This window comes from Amyelois transitella, chromosome 8 (genome assembly GCF_032362555.1).
Source record: "Amyelois transitella isolate CPQ chromosome 8, ilAmyTran1.1, whole genome shotgun sequence".
Taxonomy (NCBI): domain Eukaryota; kingdom Metazoa; phylum Arthropoda; class Insecta; order Lepidoptera; family Pyralidae; genus Amyelois; species Amyelois transitella.
Window position 1 is genome coordinate 11,168,215 of NC_083511.1, and position 21,567 is coordinate 11,189,781.

Here is a 21,567-nt window from a genome sequence, read left to right on the forward strand (position 1 = left end):
TCCCCATCCTTCTGAAGAGAAGCGCGGAGTGCTCTTAGGAACACGATCTTAGAATTTATTTACTAGGAACATGATTTAAGCGACTTCCGGTCTGAAATCCGAACCGCATCTTTTGTTTACAGGAGAACCTAACCCTATGTTATATAATATAACAATAATTGTTATGGTTGCACATACTATACAAAAAAAAATATGTGTTGTCAACATTCGTGAATCTCGCGGGTAGAGAAGATAAAACACAATGCCAGCCTATTTTCTTCCCGTGCAGCTAAAGTCAGATAGGAAAAAGTTCTATGTATGTGCTCTGCATTTTCCTAAATTATGTGGGAACGGAAATTATTAGGTTTATCTTATTCCAGTTTACAAAATACCCAAATACATTATATAATCTAAGTAATAAATCCCTACGTAGGATCCCAAATGTTTACAACACTCCACTACACTCTCCACAATTAATTTCTGAATGTTGGTATAATTGAAAATCTGTCATTGTTTTTTTTAATTTCATTCCTTTCATTCAGTCAATCAGCTGTTTATTGTTTTCTAAATTCTGATCAATGGCAACGCGACGAATATTGCTAATTTCGTGAAATTTTTCAGGTTTGCTTAAGTCTCACGTTCCTCAACAGTTGTAAGTGATTTTCTTTGTATTCTACTCATTTTCAACATAACAAACACCGCTGTTGTGTAGTACCACAAAGTAAGCAAACATCGCATTGTATACATACAAGCTGTTAGAAGCATTTATGGTTAAGTCTTCATTTAGTTATACTCTCATATCTAACTCATACTTTTCCAGGTTAAAATGGGTGAGCGCAAAGGCCAAAACCTCTACTACCCCCCTGACTATGACCCTAAAGTCGGGGGGTTGAACAAATTCTTAGGAACTCATGCCCTTCGTGAGAGGGCACGGAAACTCCACATGGGGATCCTTATCATTCGTTTTGAGATGCCCTACAACATCTGGTGCGATGGATGTAACAACCACATAGGCATGGGAGTCAGGTATAATGCAGAGAAGACCAAGATCGGGATGTATTACACGACTCCAGTATACCAGTTCCGAATGAAATGTCATCTGTGTGACAATCATTTCGAGATTAAGACGGACCCGGGGGTAAGTGAACGTAGACTTATTAATTTTATAAACTGAAAAAAGGTATCATATTAAATGCTGCACTGAAATGAGTTGTTGCAACTATTTGTATTTAGTATTTTTGTACAATCATACAAGTGCTATGTGGTTCCCGGCACCAATACAAAAAAGAATAGGACCACTCCATCTCTTTCCCATGGATGTCGTAAAAGGCGACTAAGGGATAGGCTTACAAACTTGGGATTCTTTTTTAAGGCGATGGGCTAGCAACCTGTCACTAGTTGAATCTCAATTCTATCCTTAAGCCAAATAGCTGAATGTGGCCATTCAGTCTTTTCAAGACTGTTGGCTCTGTCTACCCCGCAAGGGATATAGACGTGACCATATGTATGTATGTATACAAGTGATATCAGGATTGTCATCATCTTTTGAATAATAGAGAATTATGAGACTAAATTTATTACAACAAATTTTATTGACGCTTTAAAATAGATAAAGCCAAGTTTTGTATTAAACTATGTTCCCACTGTCACTTTGAAAATTTTAATGCAATTTTTGTTAGTGTTTTCGCTCTTTAATTTCTTCTGCGACACCCTCAAAGCCTAATGAAGTGGTTTTATTCTGCTCTGCTGGAAACCTTTACATTCTTAGTTAAATTTATAATTTTATGTTTGACATCTGCCTAGACCTAAATAATATTTGAATCTTTATCCTTACAGAATCTAGATTACGTTATTGTATCAGGCGCAAGGCGTCAGGAGAACAGATGGGATCCCACGGAGAACGGTCAGATTGTCCCCGAAACCAAGGAGACGCAGAAGAAGTTGTTTGACGATGCGATGTTCCGGCTTGAACACAAAACTGGAGATGAGGACGCTGCTAAGTTAGACAAACCCAGGCTGGGGAGGCTAGTGGGGAGGAACGAGTCTGTGTGGAAAGATGATTACGAAGCTAACTGTTCACTTAGGAGGAACTTCAGAGTGAGTATAATCAAATCATTGTTTTGATTAGAATATATTACATACATACATAAAATCACGCCTCTTTCCCGGAGGCAGAGACTACATCTTTCCACTTGCCACGATCTCTGCATATGAGTTAGAATATATTAGTGGTAAGTAATTTGGTAGTAAAGGTATCTATATTCTATCTATGCTAATATTATAAAGCTTGTTTGTTTGTTCCAACGCGCTAATCTCAGGAACTACTGGTTAAAATTGGAACATTCTTTTTGAACAGAATAGACCATCGAGGAAGGCTTTAGGCTATATATCACGCTGCAACTATTTGGAGCGAAGAAATAATGGGAAATATGAAAACAAAAAACAGGGAAAATTATTTATCCTTGAGGGCTTCAATTATGCCTAAATTATTCCACGCGGACGAAGTCGCGGGCACAGCTAGTGTTTTATAAATTTTCCTTTTTACCTTATTCTACAACATCTTGCTCATAGGAGGATTTAAAAGAGGCAAACCATGGCTCTTTTTTGTGTTACCTACATACCAAATTTCTAGCCTTCAGCAACCTACATACCAAATTTCATCGTAATCGGTTCAGTAGTTTTTTGCGTGAAAGAGTAACAAACATCCGTACTGACATACTCACAAACTTTCGCATTTCTACTCAATATGATATATGTTCTATTACAGAAAAGGAGAAAGGAACTGGAAGATGCATCAGTGAATGACAGCCTTCTTCTTGCTAAATCGTCACTCGACATCAATTTACTACCAGAAAGTGAGGATGATAGAAATATGGCAACACTACTCTCTCTAAGACCATCAAGAAGTATAGAGGAGAAACAGAATCAAACAAGAACGAACATACTCAACAGCCCGGCTTTACCCAGTTCTAGTGGCCTTATCACTAGTTTCGGAGGTCTCAAGAAAGAGGAATCATTGAATAAAAATACGCCATTAACAAGAGACGCTTTGGGAATTACGGTCAAAAAGAAGAAAGTGAATGCAAGTGAGAAAGTAGTTGAAAATGATTGTAATAAAAATTGTGAAGAGAAGTTTACTGATGACAAAAGTGCTGTAATAGATGGAGACATAGATAGGATTAGTGATTTAGTTGATAAGAATGAAAAGGATAGCAAACAGGATGTAAATCTTGAAAAAAATATAATTGATGATGATAAAAATGTGCGAGTTACAACAAAAACTGATGACAGAAGTGGTATTTCGCTAGTAGGTGATTATAGCTCTAGTGAAGAAAATTCTGATTGATTTATGATATACAGTGTTTAAGTATATCAATTCAAGACAAATACATATAGTCACGTCTATATCCCTTGCGGGGTAGACAGAGCCAACAGTCTTGAAAAGACTGAATGGCCACGTTCAGCTATTTGGCTTAATGATAGAATTGAGATTCAAATAATGACAGGATGCTAGGCCATCGCCTAGAAAAGAATCCCAAGTTTGTAAGCCTATCCCTTAGTCGCCTTTTACGACATCCACAAGAAAGAGATGGAGTGGTTCTATTCTTTTTTGTATTGATGCCGGGAACCACACGGCACGGCTATTTGATATACATTTAACATGATTTACATTGAATGATTGATATTAATAAGAAAGGTGATTGATTACATATGTAAACCTTAAGCGTCCAAAACAGTTGCATTGATTGATTCCAGTGTTAAAAATTTCAATCTAGGAAATAATTATGATATACTATATCTAGCAACTTCAACTAATACTTTGTATATGAAATATGATGGCCATAATATAGTATTTATAATACATCTTTCAGTTTGATTCAAAAACCACTCATAAAGTAAGTTAGTGTCGTGTTTTCATCCATGGGAAAGAGATGGAGTCCTATTCTTTTTTGTATTGTTCCCAGTGTTTAAGGGCAGTTATAACACCAATAAAAGCACTTAATTAACCATACAAATATATATGACGGAGGCGATAAAATCATTGTTGGCCCCGAGTCTTAATTTGAATAGTATTTTTCTCAATGTTCAAAAGGAGTTCACAAATCAAAGCACAATATTCTTTTGAATATATTTTTTTTATTATTTTTCATTTAAAAAACATTCATTTGATTTTCATTGGTTAACATGTCGTTTCGATGTAAGAATAATGTTTGAGGCAGGTGCACAATAGCTACAGAATCAAATAAATAATACACATTAAATAAAAAACGTTTTACATTTTAAACCTACAATGTTTTATAATACATACTTAATTCGTTTTGTTTGTAAGATTGACTTTCAATCCACAAAAATGACACTACTTTTTACAATAAATTGTTGTCTTTTTATCATATATTCCCCGAAACTTAAACGGGAATGGAACTCGCAAGATTGGTTCGCATACGAAGTTGTGGGCCAGATATAAACATATAATGGTATTTAATAATAAAATTTGGAATTTTGACTTCCATAAATAACATGTAATTGATAAAAAAAAAGATCAAGAACCTCTTTTTGAAGTCGGCCAATAAGACTTTAATGTGCACCTGCCCTTAGAGTCGTCGTACGTAAACAAATATGATAAACAGCAGTAGAACGATGAAATTTAATATCTACATACATTAGTTTTGACAACTCATAAAGGAACTATGACAGCTATCTCATGTAACTCTGGTAAGAAGCCATGACTGTGTTAAATTGATAATTTAAGTGATTCGAATGGTACATTTGAGGCATAGTACACAGATATTATAGAGGAAAAAATGGCGGCTAAAAAATACAGCGTGTCAATAAATAACAAGGTTTCTTACCACAGTGACATTTGAACAATAATTGCAAAATTATAAAGATATTTCAACAAGCTTACCCTAACATATCGTAGACACCAATAAACACTGTATATGTTTTCGCTATGAAAATATCTCAACATTCATAATATTATATAATTACTATCTACTACTGTAAGCATGAGGCAATTTATCAATTGCACGGTTAAAGATGTCCGAGACGAATTTACCGTAAGAAAACAATGAAAATAATTACAAAAATTAAGACATTTCTATGAAAATAAAGACTTAAACCGAATTAAGCTAACTACAAAATGTATGTTTCATTTTGTAGTTAGCTTAATTCTTAAAACAATTAATCTAGAAAATAATTTCTTCAATAAGGCTAGGCCTTTAACTCAAATACGCAAAGATATCTAACGATGATTACGCCCAAAACAATCCAACTATTATTTTAATACGCATAAAACAGCAACTTAACTATTATTTATTAATAAATGAGGTTTTTATGAGGTTAGTTATATATTCGTTAGCGAAAAACTATCATTAATAAGAATTTAACATAAAATACATTTCGTCCTTTTGGGCACCTAATTTGAGATCAAAGTAACTTCGTTTTGCCAAACTGAACAAAATCCCTCTCGGCAAGTTAGAAGCTTATTAAAGTTAAGCGTTGTTTACTTTTTAAATATAAAAAAAAATTAAAATGAGTTTATTATACAGACTTTTCGATTGGCTTTAGTTCATAATCTGAAAAAAAAACTATTTAATACGCGGTTATTTTTTTTTTAATTTTGCATATAAGCATTAGGTTGAATAGAAAAGGGGTCATCATAATTTCTCTTATTTCTAACAATTAGCAATAAAGCTTCATTTGACTAGAACTTGTCGACAAGACAAAAATAATGTTTTCTTTTTAAGAAAGTCTTGTATGATTTTACTAGGGTAAGATATAGACATTTTTTTTTTCAATGTTCAAAGTAAACTTCCTAATATAAATACTATAAACTAAATAATCAGAATGTTGAATCGTTTCATTTTTGTCATGAAGTAGTTTTATACATATTGGTAGTAAGAAGATTCCAAGAAAAAAAAATATGCCCTTATATTTCAGCAGCAGTAAAAATTATTGTCATTAAAAAAAATCGTCTGATATGTTCTGACATTTGTTCGTGAATCTGTTGAAACTACATGACACATACAATTACGTATACATATAACAAACAGTTTACTATTGTTGCTTGTGTTACCGCACCTATATATTTATATGTAGAGCAGTTAAGCATTTTTTTTCAGGTAACTACTATTTATGTATACTTTATTTTTCTCTCTCCACGGGAACTTGGTTTTTAAAACTTTTGTATCAAAATTTCAAATAAATATAGTATGTGTTTAGTAGCCTGCGTGGCGCAGCGATAGGTCCCAGGTTCTAATCCCGGCCATTGATTGGCCTTGGATGTTTATCTATATAAGAACTTATTATAAAATATAGTATCGTTGAGTTAATATCTCGTAACATGAGTCTCGAACTTCGAGCCTATTTATTTACTCTCTCATAATTCTCCGTTAATTATGCTTGCTATTGTAAAAAAAAACAGTCAACCTTCTTACATTTGTAAACGTTTTTTTTTTAAATTTTATTATTGTAGGTGCGGCATCAAAAAAGTAACCAATTTAATATTTCACGTAACATATTATCTTCCTATTTCTTACATTTATCTAAAATTGGATTTTAATGATATTTCGTCGAAAATGTCGATGGAAATTGTTTCTTTTTGTCTTTCTGTAATAACATAATGTAGTTATTATTTATACGCTGAGACAGGGGTAACTTGATCTTTTAATAATTAAGATATTATGTAGTTATTACTTGCCAGGTAAATAAGTCTTGTGAGACTTAATTCGTTATCGCAATTCAAACATTGATAAATGCTTCAAAAATTCAGTTCGTCGTCATCGCCAATATAAATATATATATATGTAGAAAATTTGATTGGGTTGTATGTTATATGTTATTAATAGACCGAAGTACTAGTAACCTTAATCCACGCCTAAAGATTTTTTAAGAATTTTATCTTTATGTTCGTTGGCTTCAAACAAAAAAATGGTGAGGTAATGATTTGACACGCAGGAAAAATTAAATGCTATCTCAAAATATATAGTCTAAATAGTGAGCACTGTAAAATGTTTGTTCACTTAATCGTCAGGTAATAAATTAATCAGCCTGACCAACAGTATATATTTATAGCCTTGTAATTGATGTAGCGATTATTACTGATTTATTTAATGTTTCTTATGTAACGTGTCATATTGTAACGACTGTTGGTAAGCCTAATAAATAAATATAGTCAAGTGCAAGTTTAACCTTTCGGCTGCAGACTTTTCAGTTATTTTAACCTAAAACGTTAATTCATAAAGATTTCTAAGTAATTTTTCTGTGGCAACTCAAACCTTGATCCAAAACATTCCATTTATTCTCTTTTAAGACGTGGACCAAGAGGTTTAAAACTAATTTAATCTGCATCGGTGGGGCAGCGTTTGTCCTCCAAAGCGAGTATGAGGGCGCACTCGATCTTAGCCTGTAGCCATGATAAGACTTCGGGGTCTGACACTTCGATGACCTTCTCATCAGTGGAGAAGTAACTCACCATCTCGTCCTGAAAGGAGTTGACAATATTATACAATATATATAAATATATATATATATATATATAGATACGATTTTGTGCCAGTACGATTGACCTTTGAAAAAATTCAAATTTCCAAATTCAAATTAAAAATTGAAAACTTTCAAAATATATTCATTATTATGGGACATTTCTTTTGGTTTCATAACATTCGTTGACGTCAAATAAATAACTTAACACTAAGTTTATTGCCAACTGTAACAAACTGCACTGCATTTTCTTTAACAAACGTAAACTTCACAACTATCCAAACTTAGAATAGAAATGTAGACTAGTAGAATGTAGAGAGAATACATTATGGTGATAAAAATAAAAAAATAATACTTTTTCATCTTAGAATAGTGTTTGCTGGTCAAGTCAGTGGTAATTTTTTCTGTTTATTTATCAAAGGCAAGGCTGGAATTTGATTTCGATTTTTACACTGAGATATTAACTGAAAATTTTCCCAACATACCGAATATAACTTTACTAGTAATGTTGTAAAAAGTTAATAAAACGTTATTTTAACTGCATTGAAAAAAGAAAAAGATCGTTCACAGTTTCACATGTATGATATTTTCCCTGAACCGATTTTGATGCAGTTTTTAAGAAAATTGTTTGTAGGCGATGGTTTTAAAAATTTAACCGATTTAAAATAGCATGATATTGATTGGACCTGGTTCTCTTATTACAAAAATTATACTTCTGCTCAGAAACACATATGAACACAAACATCACGCCTCTTCCCCAGAGAGGTGGGCTAAGGAGAGGTAAGGATCTCACCTGCTTGATATTGAGTTGCAGCTTATCCCCCTGTATGGTGGGCACTCCAATCAGGTCGTCCAACTTGACCGCCCACTCGGTGTGCCAAGACCCACTGTTACCGCCCGCTCGGACCATGAATATGTGTCTAAAATGTATTAAAATAAAGTGAATAGAATAGAATAGATTTATTTTCAAAATTGGATACAAGGTAGGTATCACTTATTGACGTCACATCACTTAAATCTAATTATAACTACTACCGCTTCCAAAGCGCATGTGTAGAAGAAGCGGCGGAACAAACTACACTGCAGCATTTTCATCGGACGTAAATTTACAAAAATAGATCTCTTAAATCTAAATCATGGACGAATGCACATTGTCTACATTAAAAAACATGAATGAATGTAGAACTAGTCAAAAAGTATTTTCATACAAAAGGCTCAATATGCAAAAAAATATTGATAATGTTTTCTCGCGTGAATTTCTCATACATTTTTTCTATCATAAAATTTTCACCTGCAGTGCATAAACATGTAGTATAATAATCACACAAAAATTAACCCAATAAGATGATTCTGTTAGATAATTCTGTTAGATGAGAAACATGGGAAATTGTTCGCTCATTTCCCTGCTCAAATTTAAGCGAAACATACTAAATAATCTGGCATTTTTAAGTTGAGTTAACCTCGACGTAAGTTCGAGACTTGTGTTACGAGATACTAACATAACGATACTATATTTTATAATAAATAATTATAAAGACAAAACATCCAAGACCAATCAGGCCACAGAGGCCGTCATTTATTCAAACTTCAAAATCTACTTACTGTGTAGATATAAGCAGCGTGCAGTTAGACTTCGGCCCGAGGTGCGCGTGCGCAATGTACTCGTCCGTGTCGGCGTAGTGTCCGCGCCCTAGCAACGTCAGCAGTTGGAGCCCTAGGGCCGCGTGCTGGGAGAATGGCCTTATACCCTGTTACAAAATATAGGACAATAAACATATAAATATATTTGGACACGTTACAAGGAGAGGCAACCGATCCATAGAACGGCTTGTTGTCCAGGGTAAAGTGGAAGGCTCTCGACCGCGCGGGAGGTCACCCATGCGATGGACCGACCAAATAAAGTCTGTGATTGGCGGTTCACTTAACGAGTGCAGCAGGATGACTTCCAGCAGGGAGAAATGGCGGGACATCGTAAGGCGCACATTGGCGCCCGCCTCCAACACTACATGATGACCACGACCACTCTGTCAAGAGTGACACGACTAAGAAGAAACATAAAATATAAACTTAAAGAGCATTTCCTTAGTTCCCTTTAAAATGTATATTGTTATAATCATAATTAATAAGCGACCAAATAATAAAAAACATATGTATTTGTCCAATTCTTGGTTATTTTTCTTCTTCTATGTATGTATTACAATATGATTGATTGACGTAAACTTAATTCTTAGTGTAATCTCAAACCTTAGTAGTTTCGCTATGCTAAGTTAATACCTACTTAATGTTTTGTAAGATCTTTCATGCAATAATAAAAAAAAAGAAAATAACAGTTATCCATACTAAAGGTCATGTCGAACTTACAATATTATATTAATAGCCGTGCTGTGTGGATCGCGGCACCGTAAAAAAAATAAGATCACTCCATCTCTTTTCCATGGATGTCATAAAAGGCTATTAAGGCATAGGCTTGTAAACTTGGGAATCTTCATTTAGGCGACGGGCTAGCAACCTGTCACTATTCGAATCTCAATTATCTCATTAAGCCACACAGCTGACCGTGGCCTATCATCAGGAATGATGCTCCTCTCAAGCGATATAGACGTGATTATATGAATGAATTGTTACTTACATCCGTGGCAGGGCAATGTCTAGGGAGTCTCCTGCGGGCTATCAGCCTTCCCCCACTTCTCTCCACACACGCCTTCAGCATGCTCTCCGCTGAACTGACCCCCAATTGACGAGTCAAAGATGAACGCGCCGCTTCCCGACATACGTCTGAAAACACGTGGTGCGAGTGAGTTTTTTTGAGGGTAGTTTTGAACTGTTGTGACTAGAATAGAATAGATTTATTTTCAAAATTGGACTAAGGACTTAATTAATATGTTTAGTTTTTTTTTCACATTATATTTTGGTAAAAACAGTTTTATTATCTAAGTGAGTGAAGTCATATTATTGTTGCATTAAAGAGTGAAAATTAGAATTCTAACTTGGTGTGCTTTTGGTTATTCTAATTTTTTAACTGATTTAAAAAAAAGATATTTCTGTTTGACCTGTATGTATGTATGTTTGTCTACGATTATCTGGCGTTTCGCTGAACCGATTTTGATGCGGTTTTCAGGAAAGTGTTTTTTTTACACTAATCAAAAGGCTACACAAAAATGTTCCGTACTAATCCTTGTCTCTGTATTATTGTTAATTAAATAAGTAACGTTAAAAAATAAATATTCTTCAATAGAAAATCAGGACGATGAAAAGATCAACATTTAGAACACATGCATATTTTTGTCAGAGAAAAAAAATTAATTAATCATGCAATTTATACTTACGGCGAACAACAACATAGTCTTCGTCTATCCAAACAACCGGAAGAGTGAGAAAGAAACAAATAAAATGAGTACACAACATGATATATAAATCTATTCAGGGCAGGATTTAGAGGTATGTCCCTTGAGAAACGATAGAGCCGAATAGGCTTCAAAATTAAGAAATAATTTTATGTATATTGAAATAAAATCATTTTGTGAAATATAAATTGTCATTAGAATATTTTTTATCTTTTTCTCCTAGACTTTGTCTCTTGAGTAAGCTGTAGTCTACCCTTAACTGACCCCCCATCCCCCAAATCCGGCCCTGCATCGGTTCCCACTTAAGATACATTTCATCTATTGCGACGTCAAATACAAATAAGTTTCATATTCACGCCTTGTAAAACAAAACATGAATTTATTTTGTCTGTCACCACTTCAAATATAGTGTTAATTATATTTTAGTTAAATCTATTACCGCTTTAAAAAAATGTATGGCATAGGTAGGTAATTATTTTAAAGATACAAAAATTCTAAGTTCATTAGTCAAGAATGAACTAATATTTAATCGAAATGTACATTAAATCCAAAACTCATTCCCATGGTGACAAACACAATTGAAACAGAAAAACATTAGTTAGTACCTATAACACATGTAAGATTATAAAAATAATCATGCATTTGAAAACATCATGAACCATAAATCAAATACACCTAATTAAAATGTAAATGGTCATCAATAATATTTAATTTTAATGGGAATCAAGGTATTAATTAAATTGATTTGAATTTTACAAGGGGAATGCCAATTTTTTTTTATTCCCTGAGATATATTGTATGAGCAAATGACAAAGCGTAAAATAAATATGATCCATTTACTAAATCAATAATTTATTAAAAACTACCAAAATAAACAGATAAACATGCCATTAACAAATTTGTTATTTGAATTTTTCTGAAATTTGACACATGTGTCAAATAAGCAAAGGATTTATGCGAATTGCCACGTAAGAAACTTTATGTAACAATTTTGAATTGAATTAAATTTCTGGGTATAAATATACGCAAAAGATTACTTGATACGTGACCCCTACTTTTCTATTGGCAAGCTATAAATACACTTAGTTCGACCAAAGAGAGCGATCCACAGAGTTTCTTTTTTTATTATTTTTCTTTGTTCAGACTACTTACTAACTTTTAAAATACCATTGAAATTTCCACGAAATATTCTAAACATGACGGAATTTTAATATTCATATTTTTCAACTAAATAAAGACTTCAACAATATAATAATATGAACAACGTCGCATCAGCTGATTGCAAAATAAATAGGACTATTCATTTAAAGTTAATAAAAAATTGATCCGTCACACATGCACTACTTGCTCAGAAGATTGTTATAATGTTTATAAAGCCATTATATGATGAGTCTCACCGAAAGTTGGTCTTGCTATGAGTCCGGTCAACGCTAAGGCCACGCTGGCGGGGTTGGCAAAGTCTCCCAGGATCACCGCCTCGGGTATGTCGTTCTTGATTGAATCTTCTTCTGTTGATGAAGAAGAGATGAAGAATTCATAACGGAACCAACTTATATTGTAGATTGCCTTAGTTTAATTTTTAGTAAAACATAAAAAAATAAAATTTCGTTTATTTCATTTACCACAAAGTGTACAAAGATACATTGTTAGCTTAGCCTCTCTAGTAAGCAAAAAATGCTTGTGTCAGAGAACCCTACTCTTTCTTAACATACATTACAAACACTTGTTGATAATAATACAAAATAAAAGTCCTTAACTAAGTATATACATACATATAGATAGTCACGTCACGTAGACAGCTAACTTGAAAAGACTGAAAGGCCACTTTCAGCTATATGGATAAATGATGGAATTGAGATTCAAATAGTGACAGATTGCTATTCCATTTTTAGTAACTTTGGTACGTATAGTATTAAAAATATTTGACGCAGATACGGAGATATCACCTCACAGATTCTCTGACCCATCTTTGCGCGTTTCTTGTCGCATCCTCCACATTATTTTTCGTGGCTAGGTGTCGTATGATCATTGGTTAGTATTCAAACTAATGTACATGTCTTCGAAAATAGTCACATGGCCGAGGTTGGATTCGAACCTGAACCTGAACCTTTCTGCGCACGCATTTTAACCGGGCACCTTACCGATTCGACCACTGACGCTTTTAATTGGTCTTCTGCTTATGCCGCTTATACGGGCGAAAATTTTCTTAATCATCATCATTTTACGGGGTCAGCAGTGGGATTCTAATACACCCTGTATTTGAATCCCACTGCTGACCCCGTAAAATGGCACGCGCGTCGCCGTATTTATCGCGCGAAAATACTATCGCTGTCCCGTTTCAAGTCATAATAAAACAGCGATAGTTTTTCGGGGATGGACAAAATATAATTCATCTGGCCAACATTCGCAAGTTAAGTGTCTCACCCAGTGGTCTCCTGCTATGGTGGGTGACCACCACGTCCCTGAAGACGGTGGCGGTGTCGCCGCTGGCTCGCTGGCCAAGCAGAGCGGCCGCGCTGTCGGACAACTTGCTCGCCACGTCCAATGCCCGTCGACCGTTTATCGCTCCCTAAATAAATAAAGATCCCAACTTGTAGGTAGGTACAAGTGTTATATCATACTCGTATATAGTTTATATATAATAGAATAGATTTATTTTCAAAATTGTATACAAGGTAACACTTATTGACGTCACATCACTTAAATCTAATTATAACAACGGTAGTTGCCCCCAAAGCCCATGTGTAGAAGAAGCGGCGGAACAAACTACACTGCAGCATATTCATCGGACGTCCCTATATACATATATATATCGCATGCGGGGTAGACAGAACCAACACTCTTGAAAATACTGAAAGTCCACGTTCAGCTCTGTGGCTAAATGATGGAATTGAGATTGAAATAGTGACAGGTTGCTAGCCCATCGCCTAAAAGAAGAATCCCAAGTTTATAAGCCTATCCTTTAGTCGCCTTTTACGACATCCATGGAAACGAGATGGAGTGATCCTATTCTTTTTTCAATTGGTTTCGGGAGCCATACGGCACATTATGTCATGTAATCTATCCAAATATATACATATTTATTTCTCTTGTATCCACTAGAGAAACCAAACCTTACTCACCAAACAAGGCTCATAATAATTCCTCATGTTCCTACAGAAATCCCCGATGTGGGAGTACGGGTTGCCCAGGATATTAAGCCCGAGGACCAGCACGTAGAACTGCTGGACCAATTGAGTCCAGTAATGTCTGGATGCTGCTTCTATCACCCCGGACATCGGCGTTGTGGCGTTGCGGAGTTCCAGGTATGACATCCTGAGGGATCAAGAGATGTTTTTTATTTATGAGTAATAACATCTCAACTAATAATTTAAATGCGAAAGTGAGTTTGTTTGTTTACTCTTCACACTTTGTCTACTTCTTGAAATTTTGCGTATAATTAAGAGTCTGGAGAAGAATGTAAGACCTTTCATTCCCTTAAAAATTAAATTTCCTTTGGGATTTGCGAAAACCCTGTATTCTTTTGTAGGTGACGTTAAATTCATTAATTATATGCCATAAATAATCCATTTTTATCAAAGACTGACAATTTATTAGTGCCATGGTGTTATAATTAACATCCATCAGCCTCGATTGAGTCCTCCCTGGGACCAGGACCCAGGGTCTGTCCATGAAAATGAGAAAATTACGAGGAACGACATACCTCAGTAATACTTCTAACATCTGAATATCAACTTAGAGCATGGTAATGCAGTCAATTATTGAATGTTCACCGTAAGAGCTTCGGTTAGCTTTAAACTAATGTACGTTACTGAGAAAATGGCACCAGGAGTATTATTGACTTAAATGTTTGTTTACTATTCTCCTGCTTATGGTGTCGTATCCTGCCAGAGGTTGGCTTAAACTGTCAACAACAACAACAACAACAAAAAAACTATTAAAATTTTTGATGCTGCTCTAAACTCGCTCCTCTTGAACCCTGTCTCAAGTTTTTGGGCCAAGAGGTACATTTTTTGCCATGTTTTTGACTTTTCCGGATCTTTCCTCCTACTAATAAAGAAACTGAAAGAACAGAACTTACCTCAAAACAACGTCCTTCATATCACACAGCGACGAACCCCAGGAATTGAACAAATACTCCAAAAGATCACTATTGAACAACTTAGGCCGATTCTCTTTCTTGTTCCCAAACCTGGTTCTTCCAGGACTGTTCGTATTCTCCGCTAGATATCCTCTAGAAGACAGACTAAGAACAATCTTTATAGGCGACAGGTGAACGTATTCGAACACCACATTCTTCTGCGCGTTATTCTGACATTTAAATGCTATAATTGGCAACGGCATGTGTACTAACGCCAAATCAGCTCTTAACCTCACCGCTGGCTTCTCTTCAATCTTCCAATGGTTAAGAATATCAAAAATATGATTGACAAAACCTCTATCCAAATTAACACTGTACTCCTTTATCAGAACCTTTACATATTTGTAAACGTCTTGGTTTAAAGATGGTCTGTGTTGTTTCAAGGTCACGATTTCGATGCTTGGTTTCAGGCCGAGGCTGGACCTGGCTTCGGAGGGTAAGGGAGCTGGGTAGAGGACGCTGGGGAAAACCGCTTCGTTCAATTGGTTGTCGAGCTGTAACCTTTGCAGTTTCAGATGCCAGTAAGTGTGAGTTTCTGATTTCCTGAATTGCAACCATATGCCTGAAAAGAGAATAGTTAAAAATGGTTTCTGTCTTATTATTATACATACTATATAATTGTACCTCGATTTAACAAAAATAATAAGGAATTTATCAGAACTTTTACTACATATAGTCACGTTTATATCCCTCGCGAGGAAAACAGAGCGAAAAGTCTTGTAAAGACTGAAAGGGCACATTCAGCTATACATTTATGATGGAATTGAGATTCAAATAGTGAGAGGTTGCTAGCCCATCACCTAAATGAGTAATCTCAAGCATATCAGCCTATCCCTTAGTCGCCTTTAACGACATCCATGGGAAAGAGATGGTGTGGTCCAATTCCTTTTTCTATTGGTGCCGTGAACCACACGGCACATGGCTTAGTTATGGGATGACATTTAAATAACGATAGAAAGTCATACATTTAATAGAAATATTAAATATGTTAACGTAAGGCAACTTACCAGGATTATACGTCCTCCTCAACTCCGAGAAGAACGGCTTGGTCATTTGCATTTTCTCCAAATCCAAATGCAGATACTCCTTCAACTGGCACTTCTTCTGGTCATTCTGATACTTGTCCTCAATCCACGCCGTCAAATCTGGCGACAACTGCTTCCATTTGCAACCAATATTGACCTCCCATCTCGGCAGAGTATCCGTTATGCTCAAATACGCTAACTCTTTCACCCCCGTATTGGTCTGAACACAAACTGACAGATTTGCGCCTGATAAGGACATATATACTTCGTAATTACTTCTCTCCGAATTGATTCTCATTTTGTATTGATATGCTATCCTTTCGTCTTGAGCTAACGCGAAAACGCGCTGATAACCTTCCATGTACGAGACCCAATAGACTATGACTTTGTCCTTTCTCATCTTTTTCGCCTTCTGATGGGTCTCTGGACGATCAGAGCTGTCGGAGTCGTCGCTGCTGGAGGAGCAAGGTTCTGGAGATTTGGGGGTCAGGCGTTTGAAGGTGGAGGACAGTTTGGAGGTCACGCTGTTGGTGGCGACCAGGGTGGAGTGCTTCACCGAGTGGAAACTGACCTTTTCTTCGCCGAACCTGATACAGATTGAGGTCACGGTGAAATTATTAGAGCTACGTTATATTATTGAACCACTAGAATGACATAATCTAACCGACATTATGATGTGACGAGCAAAGAATTTATATAAGTAAGTTCTTGCTATGCGCCAAACTCCTTCTTCTTCCACACATGCGCTTTGGAAGCGGTAGTAGTTATAATTAGATTTAAGTTATGTGACGTCAATAAGTGATACCTTGTATCCAATTTTGAAAATAGATCTAGATATTCTATTCTCCTGTTTGGCTTCCGTCCACCCAAAGGTTGACTGGTAGAGATTGCATTAGATTGTAACATCTTTATCTGTTTGGTGCTGTTTTGTATGTTTTACTCTTATGGTGCAATAAATAGTTTTATCTATCTTTCTAAGTAAAAGAGAGTTGGCAACTTTAATTGACACCCCGGAGATATGAATAGTAAGTAAGGGATTTTACAAATAAATGACAAAATAACCAATCGCGAAACACTCACCCGTCCTGACTGAAATCAGCGACATATCCCTTGCCCTTATTGTTGTATATGTTCCACAGGAGTTTCCTCTCCTTGGACGGGTCGTCCCAAGTGTACAGCATAGACTGATAAGGGCTCAGCAGCGCCACCTATCATAGAAAGAAAATTTTATTTATTTGTTACATACCCCGCAAGGGATATAGACGTGACCATATGTATGTATGTATGTATGTATGTATGTTGTTACATACATACATATAGTCACGTCTATATCCCTTGCGGGGTAGACAGGGCCAACAGTCCCGAAGAGACTGACAGGCCACGTTCAGCTATTTGACTTAATGAAATTGAGATTCAAATAGTGACAGATTGCTAGCCCGTCGCCTAAAAGAAGAATCTGAAGTTTAAAAGCCTATCCCTTAGTCGCCTTTTACGACATCCACGGGGAAAGAGACGGAGTGTTCCTATTCTTTTTTATAACATTGGTGCCGGGAACCACACGGCTTTTTTGGTTTATGCTTGTATTCAGAGGAATGAAGACACACACCTGTCCACTGTCAGCCTGATGCAGCTTCAGGAACAGGTCGTCGCACAGATTGTCCACACGGACCGGGGCGTCCCCGGGCGTGAACGCCTTGAACGTGATCGTGAACGGGCGGTCCGTCCCGCCGGTCACTTCTACGCAGATCGCTGTCTGGAATAAAAATATATACATACATTATATTATATCATTCAGTCTATTCGAGACTGTTGGCTCTGTCTACCCCGCAAGGGATATAGACGTGACCATATGTATGTATGTATGTACATATAGACACCCTTATCCCTTACAGGGTAGACAGAGTCATAAATCTGATAGATCATGTTTAGCAGGATGGCTTGATGATGGAATTGATATTCAAATATAGTGACAAGTTGCTAAATCATTGCCAAAAAGAAGTATCAAGTTAAAGTTCGTTAAGTCATAAGTTTTTTGAATTTCTTAATCCATAATTGGGTACATTAAAGTTAGATCATTACTACACAGTCGTGAATGGGACATTATAGAGTTATTTCCCCTCCTTTTAAGTCAAATAGGTCAGCTACTCTTCCACGACCTCTCATTGCAAAGATTAGTACCTCTACCTTGTATAAACTGCGTGAAATGCTTGCTTTCGACCGTTTATTGATTTTTCTTGCCAAAAAGTGATAATGTGTCCTAAAATCCGATACAAAAATAACTCGGATGTACATATCAGTGCAAACATTGACAAGATGATCGAACTCGGTCAAAAAATATGTAATAACATGTAACCAGTCAATATTCACAATAAACAGACGTAAACATTGCATACGAAAGTAGCTTGTGCAAGTATTACGTCACCATGCGCCGGCGCAGGCTCTAATTCAATTAACGCCACTTTCGCTTAAACCTTATAAGTACACGGCGACAATTTCACTAGTTCTCAGTTTTCAGGCGGAAACACGACGGAATCGACTCATAATGGAGTTGAAAATAATCATTTTATTGAGTATAGTGATAATTGTCAGTGAATGTGAACAGAAATGCGATAAAATGCGTGAACTTGTGAGAGAGAAACGTGCTAAATATTACTCCAATCCACCGCAGCGGTTCTACAGGCGTCCGCCTATGACGTACCCCGTCAAAGGCCCGTTCTCTTACACCCCACCGCCTTTTGTTACGAGTGACAACGCAGACCCCTTCCCACCAAGCAACAGACCGCCGAAGGTTAGTAAAAAAGTTAGAAACGACGGTCTGGGAGAGGAGGATATCAATAATCTCGTTAAGTATCTGTCTAAACAAGACCTAGATAAGATAATAGATATAGCTTATGAGAAAGATAAACATAATAATGTACCTTTTGAAACTGGCCCGCCGATTAAAGATGAGAGGCAAAGATACTATAAATTAAACACGGAACAATACAAAGATGTGCCATTTGAGTATGCCAATAATCCAGGTGATAACTATGAAGTTTACAAAAGCGTCGATAATATGGGACAGAATTTTGCAAGTCCTGATTTAGGCAGCAATGATCAGAAACCTTATGAGATCGAATACAATAGTCCGCCACAAGAAAATGTAGTACCCAGAATCGTCAACACAAATCCAAATTTTAATATTGTAGACTCTGTGAGCACACCTTTTGATGTTCAAGAATCTATGCAACATAGTCATATAACATCCGTTCCTACATTCTATAATAAACATATACAAGATATATATGATACCTCAAAAGCAAATGATCAAAATCAAATTTATACAGACAGTAAAGTCATGAATGAAGAAATTCTACCAAGGCCAGTGAATCTAAGAGATGATGAATACATTGTATCGTTTACTCACAATGTGCCTAATGTAGTCAAAGTAGATGAATCATATAAAGTGGAAAGTTTTGGAGATCTGCCCCTGATGAACTACAACTCTAAACTGGACTCTGTCAGCTCGTACCATGTACCTCATTACACTGTAAGTATTGCTAGTGATAAAAATGATACTGTTTGAATACAATTACAATTAATTAAAAGAAATTAAAGTAAAACTCAGGTAAGGAACAAGGTCATAACGTTAATTTCTCAATTCCATCTTAAAATCATTTAACCAAACGTAACTTTCAAGTCTGGTGAAATAATTGTGTAATACAAGAAAATACATACAATCACGTCTATATCCCTTGCGGGGTAGACAGAGCCTACAGTCTTGTAAAGACTGATAGGCCACGTTCAGCTATTTGGCTTTAAGATAGGATTGAGATTCAAATAGTGACAGGTTGCTAGCCCATCGCCTAAAAGAAGAATCCCCAGTTTATAAGCCTACCACTTAGTCGGCTTTTACGACAGCCATGGGAAAGAGATGGAGTGGTCCAATTCTTTTTTGTATTGGTGCCGGGAACCACACGGCACTATACTATACAGGAAAATAATAGGAGAATTCGATTTGAACTGCATAAACCTTGGTTCTATGTAGTTTTGTCTAGTCACAACCGGTCAGTGTATCTAATGAAGTAATTTTTAAACTTTTTTAATCAAACTTACCACGTTGGATTTCTAATCCAATTTTATATCTACTAACATTTACCCCTCTTTGCGCTTAATAACATACATATGGTCACGTCTATATCCCTTGCGGGGTAGACAGAGCCAATAGTCTTGAAAAGACTGAATGGCCACGTTCAGCTGTTTGGCTTAATGATAGAATTGAGATTCAAATAGTGACAGGTCGCTAGCCCATCGCCTAAGACAAGAATCCCAAGTTTATAAGCCTATCCCTTAGTCGCCTTTGGCCACAATTTGGAACAATACAAAAAAGAATAGGACCACTCCATGTCTTAGTTGCGCTTAATAACATAAAGAAAACTTATCAAACTATTTCTCTTAACTTATTTCAGGTCACGACTTCAAACAAGAGACCTTCTCCATCATACAGCGCTCCACAATCATCATACAGCGCCCCGCCGTCATCAACATACAGTTCATCATCATCAGACGTTCCTTTAGAACCCGCGCCTCCCGCGTCCGAGGCTAAAGCCCAAAGCGACGCCCACCTCAAAGCCATCAGAATCTGGACTCACAGGTCTAAAGGCACCGCTTACTACCTCCATAGTGATGGGACTTTATCGTTAGAGAAACCACAAAAACCAAAACCGTACGGATCATAGAATAAGTAGACATACATACATACATATGATCACGTCTTTATCCCTTACGGGGTAGACAGAGCCAACAGTCTTGAAAAGACTGATAGGCCACGTTCAGCTGTTTGGCTTAATGATAGAATTGAGATTCAAATAGTTGATTCGAATAGATTGAATAAGTAGGTAGACATATTTTGTACAATAGAATAAGTATGTAGATGTGTTTGTAAACAGTCAATTTAGATGTTCCTATTGTTTAGATTTGTAATATAATTTATTGAACAAACCTTGGCGGACTTTCATTCAACTCAATACGTGTAATTTGTCCCGTAACAAAATAATAGAAATAAGTATTAGTTTGCATAAAAACCACTAAAGTTATATATTATTTGTCGACAGTACGCCTTCACAACTTTTACATCATCCGAAATATATGTATATAACTATAGAATAGACGAAGATAAATAAAATAAAATACGTTTTGTTAATAAATAAAAATATTTTTCGCAATAAAAGAACATATAGGTAGTATCAAATACCAATACTATATATACTACTTCCGAACATTCCCAGGCGAATTTTGTATCATAATCTTATCATAGCACGACATAAATACTAGTTTACGAAATTATAATACTTTGACTGGTTTTAAACTTTCGCGTTACATAACGTACATTTATTTTAAATCTGACGTTTCGAATTATGTTACAATGATTTATAGACTAATCGCACGGTCACCACGGTTCATTATTATGTATAAACATACATACATATTATCACGTCTATATCCCTTGCGGGGTAGACAGAGCCAACAGTCTTGAAAAGACTGATATGCCATGTTCAGCTGTTTGGCATAACGATAGAACTGAGATTCAAATAGTGACAGATTGCTAGCCCATCGC

General features: G+C 35.9%; 3 protein-coding genes across 6 annotated transcripts in view; 2 read left to right on the forward strand and 1 right to left on the reverse strand.

The window, feature by feature from the left end:
* Positions 1 to 516: 516 nt before the first annotated feature.
* On the forward strand, positions 517 to 3,843 carry LOC106134094 (coiled-coil domain-containing protein 130 homolog). Of its 2 annotated transcripts, none has more exons than XM_013334051.2 (4): positions 517 to 631; positions 800 to 1,117; positions 1,816 to 2,076; positions 2,747 to 3,843. In XM_013334051.2, the coding sequence occupies exons 2-4, from the start codon at positions 806 to 808 to the stop codon at positions 3,323 to 3,325; spliced, it is 1,152 nt and encodes a 383-aa protein (XP_013189505.1). In that variant the 5' UTR covers positions 517 to 631; positions 800 to 805; the 3' UTR covers positions 3,326 to 3,843. The 2 variants fall into 2 exon arrangements, with proteins under 2 accessions (XP_013189505.1, XP_060801513.1); XM_060945530.1 differs by having other exon boundaries at positions 552 to 700.
* Positions 3,844 to 5,120: 1,277 nt separating this feature from the next.
* The window catches only part of LOC106134098 (intermembrane lipid transfer protein Vps13), a 68,924-nt gene continuing 52,477 nt past the window's right edge, over positions 5,121 to 21,567 (reverse strand). For all 3 annotated transcript variants that reach the window (XM_060945528.1, XM_060945529.1, XM_013334057.2), the window contains exons 49-59: positions 17,578 to 17,724; positions 17,052 to 17,179; positions 15,954 to 16,558; positions 14,887 to 15,508; positions 13,928 to 14,120; positions 13,230 to 13,374; positions 12,203 to 12,313; positions 10,091 to 10,236; positions 9,064 to 9,209; positions 8,255 to 8,381; positions 5,121 to 7,462 (exon numbers count right to left, since the gene is read on the reverse strand). In XM_060945528.1, the coding sequence (XP_060801511.1) occupies positions 7,319 to 7,462; positions 8,255 to 8,381; positions 9,064 to 9,209; positions 10,091 to 10,236; positions 12,203 to 12,313; positions 13,230 to 13,374; positions 13,928 to 14,120; positions 14,887 to 15,508; positions 15,954 to 16,558; positions 17,052 to 17,179; positions 17,578 to 17,724 (2,514 nt within the window). In that variant the 3' untranslated portion in view covers positions 5,121 to 7,318. The remainder of the gene's footprint in view (positions 7,463 to 8,254; positions 8,382 to 9,063; positions 9,210 to 10,090; positions 10,237 to 12,202; positions 12,314 to 13,229; positions 13,375 to 13,927; positions 14,121 to 14,886; positions 15,509 to 15,953; positions 16,559 to 17,051; positions 17,180 to 17,577; positions 17,725 to 21,567) is intronic.
* Positions 18,494 to 20,709, forward strand: LOC132902017 (uncharacterized). The gene is made up of 2 exons (XM_060945586.1): positions 18,494 to 19,500; positions 20,420 to 20,709. The coding sequence occupies exons 1-2, from the start codon at positions 18,514 to 18,516 to the stop codon at positions 20,687 to 20,689; spliced, it is 1,257 nt and encodes a 418-aa protein (XP_060801569.1). The 5' UTR covers positions 18,494 to 18,513; the 3' UTR covers positions 20,690 to 20,709.